The 12,787-nt window shown below is 42.1% G+C and overlaps 1 protein-coding gene across 1 annotated transcript in view; it reads right to left on the bottom strand.

Annotated features, from left to right (window-relative positions):
• Positions 1 to 265: 265 nt before the first annotated feature.
• The window catches only part of LOC140338281 (meckelin-like), a gene marked incomplete in the record, with an annotated part of 14,541 nt that continues 2,019 nt past the window's right edge, over positions 266 to 12,787 (bottom strand). Inside the window, 25 exon segments of the mRNA XM_072422432.1 lie at positions 266 to 595; positions 1,259 to 1,401; positions 2,014 to 2,116; positions 2,503 to 2,607; positions 3,234 to 3,350; positions 3,586 to 3,702; positions 4,156 to 4,236; positions 4,905 to 5,045; positions 5,214 to 5,332; positions 5,614 to 5,707; positions 5,782 to 5,877; positions 6,770 to 6,868; positions 7,025 to 7,123; positions 7,714 to 7,770; positions 7,879 to 7,969; positions 8,050 to 8,167; positions 8,766 to 8,907; positions 10,416 to 10,481; positions 10,757 to 10,834; positions 11,450 to 11,546; positions 11,649 to 11,743; positions 11,889 to 11,954; positions 12,348 to 12,380; positions 12,468 to 12,525; positions 12,705 to 12,780. Coding sequence (XP_072278533.1) covers positions 515 to 595; positions 1,259 to 1,401; positions 2,014 to 2,116; positions 2,503 to 2,607; positions 3,234 to 3,350; positions 3,586 to 3,702; positions 4,156 to 4,236; positions 4,905 to 5,045; positions 5,214 to 5,332; positions 5,614 to 5,707; positions 5,782 to 5,877; positions 6,770 to 6,868; positions 7,025 to 7,123; positions 7,714 to 7,770; positions 7,879 to 7,969; positions 8,050 to 8,167; positions 8,766 to 8,907; positions 10,416 to 10,481; positions 10,757 to 10,834; positions 11,450 to 11,546; positions 11,649 to 11,743; positions 11,889 to 11,954; positions 12,348 to 12,380; positions 12,468 to 12,525; positions 12,705 to 12,780 — 2,372 coding nt within the window.

The following is a 12,787-nucleotide window of genomic DNA, read 5'->3' as shown; positions in this document are numbered from 1 at the left end:
TTTCCTGCACAGAGCCCTGACCTTAACCCTACTGAACACCTTTGGGGTGAATTGGATTGGTGAGCCGGGTCTTCTCATCCAACATCACTACCTGACCTCACCAATAGGGGGCAAATCCCCACAGTCAGTACCTGACCTCACCAATAGGGGGAAATCCCCACCATCAGTACCTGACCTCACCACTGGGGGAAAATCCCCACAGACACCCTCCAAAATTTTCAAAAAGCCTTAAGATTTGAAATCATTATCAATATTACATCAAATATACAGATTTTTGGTTTATTCAACTTACAAAAATATAAATGTACAAAATTACAAATATGCAAAAAATCTATACATTCCATATTTACAGAATTTAAATAAATCGGAACATTTATATCATCGGCCATGATAGTGCAGCCGCTGCTCATGAATCAGCTCATTCTTGTGCAGTCTCTTGAAGTATCCCGTGCCCAGTGAGACTGTTCATGTGTCCAGGGGTGAGGGCACTTCACCAGCTGCTGATCTGTTGTCCTCAGATCAGGAAACTTTCTTCCACCAGAGTCTGAGTGGAGAGGTTCTTCCTTCCAATCTGAGAACGGAGAATCTTCACAAACTATCAAAGGAAAGGGGGACACAAAAATGAAATCTGCTGAGCACTGTGATAGCAAAACAGCAAAAACATCAACTGCAACATTTGTATTCAATGAATTCATGGGGCCCCTGGACCAATTAGAATCATATTGAACAATCCTGAGGGCCCAGATAAATCACCAATATCATTATTATCATTCAATATTATGTATTTGGAGAAATGTTTATTAGAAATAAACGTGACTTGATATTTTTGGCTTTTGCAGACCCAGGAAGTAAGCACAGGGATGATGGGAGCCCCTAATAATGGCCATGGGCTAGGGTGTCATGGCTACTGGGGGTGACATTTGTACCAGTATCACAGTGGTAAGTTTATCATTATAATATAAGTGTTTAGTATTGGGCTGCTCTGCCCACAATCATCCTGGCTACCACCAATCTGTCCACTATGGTCCTCCCATATTTGCCCTTTAAGCTAGCTGGCCCAGGGGAGAAACAAACTACAAACTTCCCCTCTGGGTGTACAGACCTGGGACCCAGGAGTGTGGGGATCTCAGAGAGTCCTCAACAGACGTCGATCACTGGAATATCAGATCTGGGTTACTGGCCCTCTAATACCCCCACAAATTCTGTTCCCCACAAATTCAGTATTTGCCTAAAAGACTTAGCAGTAGTTTCCCCTTACCATCTGAATGACGAAGGTCAGGATAGTGGCCAGGATGAAATTCTGTGTCCCCAGGTCTATGATGCAGAACAGAAGAGTGTCAAAGAGAAGCAGGACCAGCTCGTGGCTGTAGAAGAGGGCGCGGCAGAAGCGATAACGTTCATCTGAAATAGAGAAGGTGATGGATCAGTAAAATGATGAATTTCAGGAATGCAATTTAGAAGCCTGGTTAAGAAACAGGTATATGACCAACTTGATGATTTTCAGAATTAAAAATGACAATTCCAGTAGGTTTACTAGTATATATATATATATATATATATACACACACACCTGGATAGATTTTGCACTTTGGAAACAGCTCTTGAGCCCTTTTATACTTAAAAATTTCCCATTTAATAATTGAGCAAATTAGAGTTTGGTAATTAACCATGTACCATGTATACTCAAATATAAACCGTGATTTCTTTGCCCTCAAACTCCTTTTAAAAACCTATTTTGGCTTATACTCAAGTGACACCTAGTGGCATGTCCTGAAATTGCATTTGTCTCCGTTTTAACAGATCAGATTCAATTTAGGATTCCTTAAAACTTAACTTTAAATATAAAAAAAATTGCCAGCAGCCTGTTTTTTATTTGCAGGAGAGACATATTATGAAGCTGATTTTAAAAGCCTGATAATGCAGTGATTGCCACCAAGGGGGGTGACACCAATTACCGTATGGGATGAGACCAAACCCAGTGACACGACTGCAAGAAATTATAGAGACGCTCACCATTATAAAATATTGATTTGTCGATGGGTTGTTGGAACTCAAAGTCAAGGATGTGCTCCAAAAACAGCTTGTCCTTCACCACGTAATCCAGATCCTTATAGACCTGCCAGAGGAGGAGATTGATTAGAGAGGTGACACCAACAAAACACAATTGGGATGTAGAAATGACAGGAAGTGAGAGGAGATCTCCCTGATGTTCCTAATGATTTGTCATCAGATCTGGTTCCCCCCTTAAAGATTTTGCCTTCATTCCTGTTCTGATGAGAACTCAAAATCTTCCTACGATTTCAGTTCTGGTTTACTTATCACATGGACAAATAGAAAAAGATTAGACAATGGGGACACAGACAGCAATAGACATCAAATAAAGTGAAGGGCTATCTAAACGATCCATTCGATTTAAAACCAGGTCCTTATAGTAAAGTTGGTAGAGTTGATTGTACAATCAGACTGTAATGTGTGTGGTTACCACTAGGTGTCAGCACATACATGATCCAAGAAGGCGGAAAGGAAGCGGTTAATGGTGTAGTAGGTTCTGATCCGTTGCTGTAACATTGGATTCTTCTCATTGCTGGCTTTCTGACCTCTAGGAACCTGAACAGGGAGAGAAGAGAGAAGTGTAACAGAGGAGAGGAGAGAGAGGGATGGGAAATGGGAATGAAAGAAAGGAGTAGAAGAGGGAAAGAAGAGTGGAAAAAAATAGGAATGTGGGAGATAAAAGGTGAATAGGTGAGGGAAAAGAGATTCAAAAAAGGTTGCGGAAAAAACAAAGAAGAGCAAAAGACAAAAAGAGGTGTAAAAGGGGGAGAAGAAGGTTGAGAAGAATAAGAGAGTTGTAACAGAACAAGAAACAAGAAAAGAGTCAGCAAAGCAAAAGAAAAAGAGGAGAGTTAGAGCAGAGTTAAATAAGAATAGGATAATTGGAGCAGAGTTAATGAAGAAGAAGAGGAGAGGTGGAAAGGAGCAAAAGAAAAAGAGGAGAGGTGGAGCAGAGTAAGAAAATGAGAAAGTTCGAGCAGACTAACAGAGGTGGGGGAAAATTGGAGTAGGAGAAGAAGCCAAGAGTTGGAGCAGAGTAAGATAAGAACAAGAAAAAGAGGAAAATAGATGTAAGAAAATGTGAGAAATGAGAGGCGAGTATGGGATGCATATCCTTCCCCAAGACGACAGATTCATACCAGATGAATGTTTTCACTCGGTATATTGTAGAATTAGGTTACCTCCATCAGCGGCTGCATGATTTTGTCATACTGCTCCTGCACACGCTCGCTCAGCACCACCTCAAAGGTCTGGATGTCTGACCCGGGCTCCAGGCCCCGCAATGGACACAAATTTTCCTGCACAAAAACATTTTGTTATCATTCCTTTCTGAATAAATAGAAAAGGTGAGGATATTTCAAATGACTTCAGTAGAAGCTGTATAATATTATCCTGAGCACAGACCCTCATATATGGAGGCAACAATAATATATAAAAAGAAATCCTGTTTTTTGTGAATTTGTTTTGTCTGACATTTCACATTTACATTTACTGTAAGGATCTGAATGATCTGCTTTCCAGATTTATACTTACTTCTTCTTTTCTCAGATTGTCCATCATCATCTCCATGCTGACATCTGCTTGTCCGTGTACTGATCTGCCATGTATGTAATATCCATAACACTTGTGGGTCAGCACCAGAACCGAAACCTGAATGGACATTTCTCATTATAACACACGAATGATATATCACAGAAGTGGCATCACCACCCTCCAAATATAAACTCTATTTTACAGGAAGTGACATCACTGCTGCCCAGATATGATATATTTTATACAGGAAGTGATGTCACTACTCTCCAGATATACCTTATATATTATACAGGAAGTAATATCACTAAGCTCCAGATATACATTATTTATTATACAGGAAGTGAAATCACCACTCTCCAGTTATAAATTATATCTTATACAGGAAGTAACATCACCGCTCCCCAGATATAAGTTGTATATTATACAGGAAGTGACATCACTGCTCCCCGGATATAAGTTCTATATTATACCGGAAGTGACATCACTGCTCCCCAGATATTGTTAATGTTAGAGTATATATTGGAGTATATATATATATATTCTTTCACCAGGATTGATAGAGACACTCACATTGCTGAGAGAACAGAGGTCAGCAAACTGTTTAATTTTGTCCTCCACAAATCGTTCATAGAAGAAGATGAAGAAGAGAACCTGTAATAGACAGTGACATCATATCTGCAGATCAGCCATATACACAAATATACATAAAACACAGAGAAAGAAGCAGAACTGCCCTAAAATGTGTCGGCTGTCACAATCACAGATCCATGGCTCCCTGAGGACTATGTCACCCCTCACACTGGTTAGTGGGATCTAATGGGACAGAACCAGCTCCAAGATCTACAGAGGATGTACCCATTGCCAATCAGAGGTGGTGAGAAGTGTCAGTGGTTTCCCCATCCCAAACTCTCAGGATCAATATGCTGAACTCACAAAGCTTTTGCGCCAGGAGAGGAGAAAAAAAAAGTTTTTTTCAGCCAATGAGATCGGCAAACTAGAGTCACATGACTGAAATAATATCATTATCCTTGTCTAAACATTTTGTGAATTCAGTTTTGTATATTATTCTTTGCATTCAATATATTCTAAATATATTCTATGAACTCATCAGCATGGAATGATTTTGTTATATTTATATACACAGAATGCCAGCTGTGTATAAACAATTGTTATTTTTTTTTGATTGGTTACAATATTTCTATACATAGCTTATAAAATTTGTATATACCTAATATAAAGAATCACTTGACCCACCTGGGTTAGGCATCACCTGCCAGGGAAGAATTATGGGTATTACCCACAATGCACCTCTCACCTACCTGTACCAGGCCGACAGCCAGCCACATGGAGGCTGCTATTCCGAATCTCAGGATAATGCTCCAGGGGGCCTGGTAGGTTCCAGCCAAAGGGTTTAACTCCAAGTTCAGGTCCTTGGCTGCAATGTTTTTAAGACCAACAACCTGCAAGGAAAAGAGATACAGGAAGGGAATATAACCAAAGTGCAATATCACTTGTAAGATAATCTAAAGTTTAATATAAATGCAACTTTTGAAAACAGGAAATTTCACTCAGAATAGCACAGAAACCTTTCTTTTTTTCTAAGGATAGAAATACATTTTATGTGTCACCTCCAGAAGTAGCAGAACCATGAAGAGCTGGAAGAGGGGGCTCAGTTTCCGGCAGGTCTGGATCTCATTCCACTCATTGGCAACCAGAACCGTCCTCCATATGCTCACATTGGATTTCCCTGGAAGGCAAAGCTCAGTGATTAGATCTGCAGCCAAGTTTCTTCTTTTACTTTTTCTTTGGCTACATAAATCATATCAGACAGGAAATAAATATTGGGCAGAGCATTTGTGAAATGCATGGTGTATGGGTCAGATTATGCCATCATAATTTCCCATGTTTAGGACGCTATAAATAAAAAATGTTAAATATTTAATTTCAGCGCTGGCTCTTACACAAGGCCGCTGTATATATAAGGAACCCCATTCGTAAAAGGACCTTTTCTATTTCAAAGTTCTGTACCTTGTGAAGTGGTTTTATCCTTAGGCTTCTCCCAGTCAATAAGGAAAATGTTGACCGTTAGCTGAGTGACCAGCAGGTGGAGCAACTCCAGAGTCTGAGAAAAAGAGAGTATGGGGCATTAAATACCCAACTTACCCCAGACTCCCCAGCCAATAACAGACATTTTACCTTCAATGCAAATGCCACCGACATATAGATGATAAAATCATTCTCAACCTGCCCGCCGGACGGAGGTAACGTAACAGAGACTGCTGTTGTCTGACCCTGATGGAGAAAAACAGTTTGATATGTGCACTGTGCATGAAATCCACAAACCAACTGCACCAATCACAGCTAGACAAATGTAGAGACTAATGTGATTGCCTCAATGTTCTCTGTATAGCACTGCAGTATATGTCAGAGCTATATAAATGTATATTAGTGTGTGACTGTGGGGGGACATTAGAGTGTCAGCTCCTCTGTACAGAGACTTATGGGACTGGCTCAGTGTACTCTGTACAGCACTGTGGTATATGTCAGAGCTATATAAATGTACAATAATAGTATGTGACTGTGGGGGGACATTGGAGTGTCAGCTCCTCTGTACAGAGACTGATGAGACTGGTTCAGTGTTCTCTGTACAGCACTGCAGTATATGTCAGAGCTATATAAATGTTTAATAATAGTGTGTGACTGTAGGAGAACATTAGAGTGTCAGCTCCTCTGTACAGAGACTGATGGGACTTGTTCAATGTTCTCTGTACAGCACTGCAGTATATGTCAGAGCTATATAAATGTATAATAATAGTGTGTGACTGTGGGGGGACATTAGAGTGTCAGCTCCTCTGTACAGAAACTGATGGGACTGGCTCAGTGTTCCCTGTACACACTGCAGTATATGTCAGAGCTATATAAATGTATAATAATAGTGTGTGACTGTGGGGGGACATTGGAGAGTCAGCTCCTCTGTACAGAGACTGATGGGACTGGCTCAGTGTTCTCTGTACACACTGCAGTATATGTAAGAGATATTTAAATGTAAAATAATAGTGTGTAACTGTGGGGCGGAGGACATTATAGTGTCAGCTCTTCCGTACAGAGACTGGGACTGGCTTATTTGTACAGCACCACAGTATATGTCAGTGTTCTATGTAAATATGGGAACAAGCTATAATACCTTAAATGCAATCATCCAGTAGATTGATGTTCCATAAACAATGAGGAAAAATGCATTTGCCAGAGATCCGCTAAGAAACGCCAGGAACTTAATTATTACCTGAATATAAAAAAAAGGGAAAAAATTCCATCAAAATGTCAAAAATAATGAAACACAAAATACACAAAAGTGTGGTCTCTGTCCCTGCTCTGCTGGTTGGTCAGTATAAGGAGATTTGGGCAGGCTCATCTACCAACCAACACATCCAGCACTCACCATTATCCCAATATTCTGCTGGCCGGATCTCCGCAGCCAACTGCTAATCTCCAAGATGGCTACAAGTGCAGCAAGTGAGCCCAGGACTCCGAGTGCAATCTGCAGAAAACAGCAATCATGTAAAAATATAATTATACAATGATCATTGCTTTGAGCCACTAATGTGTGTAAACTGCAGCTGGAGCTACTGAGCTTGCTAAACAACAAATGAGCTCAATGCATTAGAATACAACATATTAACAAACACTATCTACAAATAAGGGAAATGCAAAGTCTCAGTCTTAATATTAAGAATTAATTAGAAGCAATAGGCTCACAATTATATATGAGTATAAGACAAGGGTTGGGTTATGCCTTCAATTTGTGTAGAGGCTGCTGGTGATTGTCACTATTTCTGTGTGAACACTAGAGGGCAGCAGAGTGGCTGCAATGTCAGTTTCCTGCCTATAAGATACCTCCATGTCCCATGATTACTTGCATTATATAATTATAGATGGACGTGGTCACAGTTGTGGTTTAAGCTCTCTATGGCACAATGGGGGGGCTACAAATAAATAGAATCTGAATGCAGCATGAATTGTAGCCACAGAGATAAGGATATGTGAATCTCTGCAAAGGATAGAAGGGATTTATGGGGGCTAAATATCAGTAGGGGGAATGTGAGGGTTCAGCGGGCAGCGGTCACTTACATCTGTGTCTCTTTTAAATGTCCCCTGGCTCTGCGAATATGTGACAGCAAATGAAACCTGAAAATGAAATGAGAAGAAAAAAAAAAAACAGAAAAGAATTGTCACTAATTTCTAGTTCAGTTCTGGATCTGGGGCAGCAGTCCTGGTATAAAATGGGGCACTTACCTGAGCTGATGTCTGTAGATTTTGCCTCTCATATTTTACTGTGAGCTGGAAGGGTGGTTGGCTGCTCGGAGGGCTGACTGGAAGGTAGACACTGTTTAGAAGGGAGTGCAGTGGTTAGTAAAGCAGAACAGCAGCTGTTTATGGTGGAAAACAAATAGATGATGGGTATACCTAAGGGTGAGGCTTGTAGCAACGGTGACATAGGAGGGCAGATTGGAGAGGTTGGTCTGTCTGCCGGATATACCATCAATCAGGAAGAATCGTCTGAGAGCACTGGAACCGAGGGTGCCTGCAGATTTATCACAAGCCAATCACAGCCCTGCTTCACAATGAGGAAATGTCCCCCAGTGTTTTTTTGTCTCTGTCTCTTCCACAAGATTTCCCCAATTAGTTTGTGTCTCTGCCCCTCCCACAATGGGGAGATTTCCCCCAGTAGTTTGTGTCTCTGCCCCTCCCACAATGGGGAGATTTCCCCCAGTAGTTTGTGTCTCTGCCCCTCCCACAATGGGGAGATTTCCCTCAGTAGTTTGTGTCTCTGCCCCTCCCACAATGGGTAGATTTCCCTCAGTAGTTTGTGTGTCCACCCCTCCCACAAAAGCATGGTATAAAGGCATCATTCTTCTGCCACAGCTGTACTCTGTAATTCATTTCCTATTCTCCATTATATAGTATTCTTGATGATGACACCATTAATTTGCTTTATAATGGCTGATATCAATTGGAAGAACTGTGAATCCTGGTGGTGAAATCCCACTACTGGGCTCCAAAAGTAGCCACATTGTAATACAATTTTGCAGCATTCCTGCCAACCTGATTGGGATCTGCTGCTGGCAGAATAAAGATAAAACTGTCCCCTTGATGTTGTAATAACAGTGATATTCACCTACCTGAGCCTCCCTGGATGTTGGCATTCCACACTGGTATGGGCCACAGCATGCTGGCACCGCTGGTACCAGTGTAAAGCAGGAAGAGCTCATAGAATATGGGCTCCGGCACCGCTTGGAAGAGATCGGACACAGGCAGAGAACACTGAAATCACCGGGAACAGAATGACATCATTACTGGGGAATAGCGGAATTATTATGGGGATGTGGGGGGGAGGGGGGGAGTTGTAACAGCAACACATGGGGGCAGCATACAAATAGAAAAAACTTTATTTAAAATATTTGTTAGCAAAAAATATTGAGTTTGGGGTTGAAGTAGAAATGACTGAAAAGGTAAAAATATAAAAGTAGAAAAAAGCAGCATTTCTCAACCAACACAGTGCCAGTGCTTGCCAGTGGGAAGAATATCACCCTTACAGATAGCCAAAAACATCATTGGTGTCACTTAAACTAACCTAAGAGGTACAAATTGCTTATTGCTCAAGGAACCCCTAGCGCCCCCTAGAGGAGCCCTGGTTGAGAAATACTGGAATAGAGTCAGGTAAGATGAATTTTTGGGGGGGTGCACTAGAAAATATGTTGGAATATTGTTGAAAAGGTTGCAGTCACCTTTGTGTCTGGTTACATTCCATCGCCAGGCCTGTTAGTTAATGTGTCACCAATAGTTAGGACAGTGGGACATGAAGGGGGGAGAGGGGCAGGGACGGCGCTGACCCTTCTGCTTAGCCTTTGCTGGATCTCGCTGTAATGATGGCCTTATATTTATCAATGAGAATAATTCAGCTGAAAGGATCCAAAAATGAACCTCAAACCACTGCAGAGATTCCTGCTACTTTCTTTGGTTGCGGTGGAATGTTATCATTTGATTCTGATCCCCCTGATAAATATCCTTGTGTGCCAGAGAACCAATCATAACACAGATCAGGGAAATGGAAATGTATGTGTCTGACCAATGAATTGTTTGTTTTTGTATTTTATCAACTTTTTAAAGAACAGAAGAATACTACATGGGATGAAATCTATGGAGTTTTAATTGCTGATCAATAACTTGTTACAGAAATGAGAGAGAGATAGAAGAGAGCAGGGAGAGAGAAAAGAGAGCGATTAAATTAAATACATTCTAGGTCATTAAATATTATATAATATTATATATTAGTTACAGAAAAAAATACAAAAATGAGAGAGTGAAGACAGAAGAGAATGGAGAGAGGGAGAGAGAAAGAGAGAGAATGGAGAGAGAGAGAGAATAGAGGGAGAGAGGAGAGAGAGAGAGAGAATGGAGAGAGAATCGAGAAAGAGAGACAGAGAGGAGAGAGAGAGAGAGAGAATGGAGAGAGAGAGAGAGAATGGAGAGAGAGAGAGAGGGAGAGAGAATGGAGAGGGAGAGAGAGAATCGAGAAAGAGAGAGAGAGGAGAGAGAGACAGAATGGAGAGAGAGAGAGAATGGAGAGAGAGGAGAGAGAGAGAGGAGAGAGAGAATGGAGAGAGAGAGAGAATGGAGAGAGAGATCGAAATAGAGATCGCATTATATACTGAATATATTAGGATAAAGATTGGTATCTATATTAGGATTGAATATATTAAGAGATGGGGGGGGGATAGACAGATCCGTAGATAGAGAAATAGATAGGGGGATAGATAGGAGTCACTTACCGACAGGCTGTAGTAGGTCCCAAATTTAAACGCGGCGTCCCACACGCTCTGTGTATTGGGACACATCTGGAAGAAACAATTTATTATTTAAAGCAAACTCCCCCCATCACCCCAGCCCCAGTCACTCCATACAATGCACAAGGATTTCAATGTTACCGATCAGTAAAAATATAGAAAAAGGACCCCAGGAAATACCTCTGATCTGCACACAGGGAACCTATAGTCATTCTACTCTGTGACCTCATTTATTATACTACAGATAAGTTACAGTTTGGTCACCTACCTGCCCCCAACTTCCAGATGAGGAGTAGGGGGCTCCTATGTGAAATGATCAGACTCACCTGCAAAGTTCCCCCTTTAAGGGTCTCCCAGCCGAGGAAATTTCCGCGGACGTCGTACTTCACTAATCGGAATTGGATCTGTTGTAAAACACAGGAAAACGAGTTACTGAAACCTATTTATTACAAATTCACGGTTAGGATTTATTTTATAAAGAAACAATTGGCAAGTTAATTCCTTCATTCTGCATCGGATCACATGAGCCCCGGGAAGTTGCAATTTTATCGTCAGGCAGTGCAAATGGCCGGATCAAACCTGAACATTTCTGTAATGATTGCATGTTATCGCATGTTTCCGTGTCATGAAGCGAATTCACCTTATTTGCGCTGCCATTTACCTATACCAGGGCATTGTTTTCAAACCCTGCGGTGCCCAGATCATGAATAGCACAGAAAGGTCCCACACTGTAGTACATGAACTGCCTAACAAATGCAATAATGCATTGAAAAATGCGCACTGACACAAATCATCACTGTGAACCGAACTTGGATGAGGAGTCAGCAATCAATAAGTGAGTTCTTGTGGTGAGAAGTTTAGGTTTGAGAAGAAATCAGTGAGGCTGCAGGAAATATTGCAGTGTACCTAGGACAGCTGGGAGCCTCCAGTACAAGATTACATGCAGCCTGTTCATTCTGAGTTGACCTCTATTTCAGAATAACACAGACAGGTGCAGACTGAGCTGTGACTGTCCTCACCTGGGCATTCTTCTGGAAAGTCAGGCTGGATGGTGCTGTGGTGCCCAGCTGGCTTGCGGTGCTGTAGATCAGTGCCGGAAGAAAGGAGCTCCTTGCGCTGCAATAAATTACACCCGTCAGTAGAAATCTCCCTGCCACGTCACACTTCCTATACCAGACCGTGACAACATCAGCGGACATGGTGCCCAGCTTCACTCACCTGCTGTACAGGTCGTAGGCCTTGCTGATGGCAGAGAAGGCGTTCATGATGACCATGTTGGTGAGGGCCTGGCAGGCGGTGAAGTTCTGGTAAACCTGAAGATTGAGGAAACGATAAAAAAAATCGCAATTCCGACCTCTGCCCAACACCCTCCCTGCACACAGGCTACGCCCAAACTATGGCGGCACTGCGCCCATCATGTGATTGAGCACTGGCTGGGCACCCCAGATATCAACCTACCTTACACACGTCATAATTGGAGTAGAGATATAAGGATTCCCAATACGTCACCGAGGTCAGCGGACTCTGCGGGTAGAAAAATGGCGTCAGAAACAGATGAGAAGGGGAACTGACAGTGACGAGTGAACAGATCACAGCGGCTGCCCCTTCCCTGAGTTCTGTATATTCCACTACAAGCAAATTCCTCCATAATGGTTCCAGATGGGACAGCAGCCTCATGTTATTTGATTCTGTGCAGTGCAGCCTTCATCTCAGCTGGAAGCAGGAAACCCATTGGCTGCTTTGATGGCAATTAATGGGCATTGAATACAAATAATGATTCCCCCCCTCCCCGCTTTAAATTATACATTCAGATTATTGCTGATACAACCACCATGCTTGGCATAATGCCAAGGGGGCGGAGTCTTCAACATTGGTATAAACATGGCGTCATTTCTTTATTACATTCTCAGGAATTACCTCTGGGGCTTCTGGGACACAAACACCTCCAGTCTGCAAAGAAAAAGAAGATCCAGAATTATTCTGGAGGAACAATAAATAATGGAAGAGAAGGCATCACTGCTGGATGAATCCTGTTACCTGATTGGCTGCTGGACAGGTGCAGCTGGAACCATAGGTGGGCGGGCACAGAACACACCTGGAACACAAAGTGAAATACAATGTATCAAGTATTACCCATGTGACCTCCTCCCCTTCCCCACAGATGAGGGCACTGAAGATGGGCAGAGGACCCATAATGAAGAACAAGAATTCCTTGCATCAACCAATGAGAGCCGGCGCCCCCTCTGAATCTGCGCATCGTCATATTTTACTTACTGATTGCCAGCAGCGTTTGGCCTCGTGTCCCCTGAACATGTCACACATTTATAGGTCAGATTTATATAATCTTCTTCTAAAAT

Source organism: Pyxicephalus adspersus, chromosome 9, assembly GCF_032062135.1.
Source record: "Pyxicephalus adspersus chromosome 9, UCB_Pads_2.0, whole genome shotgun sequence".
Taxonomy (NCBI): Eukaryota; Metazoa; Chordata; class Amphibia; order Anura; family Pyxicephalidae; genus Pyxicephalus; species Pyxicephalus adspersus.
The sequence above is the reverse complement of the archived record's forward strand: the minus strand, read 5'-3'. Positions and strand labels throughout refer to the sequence as shown.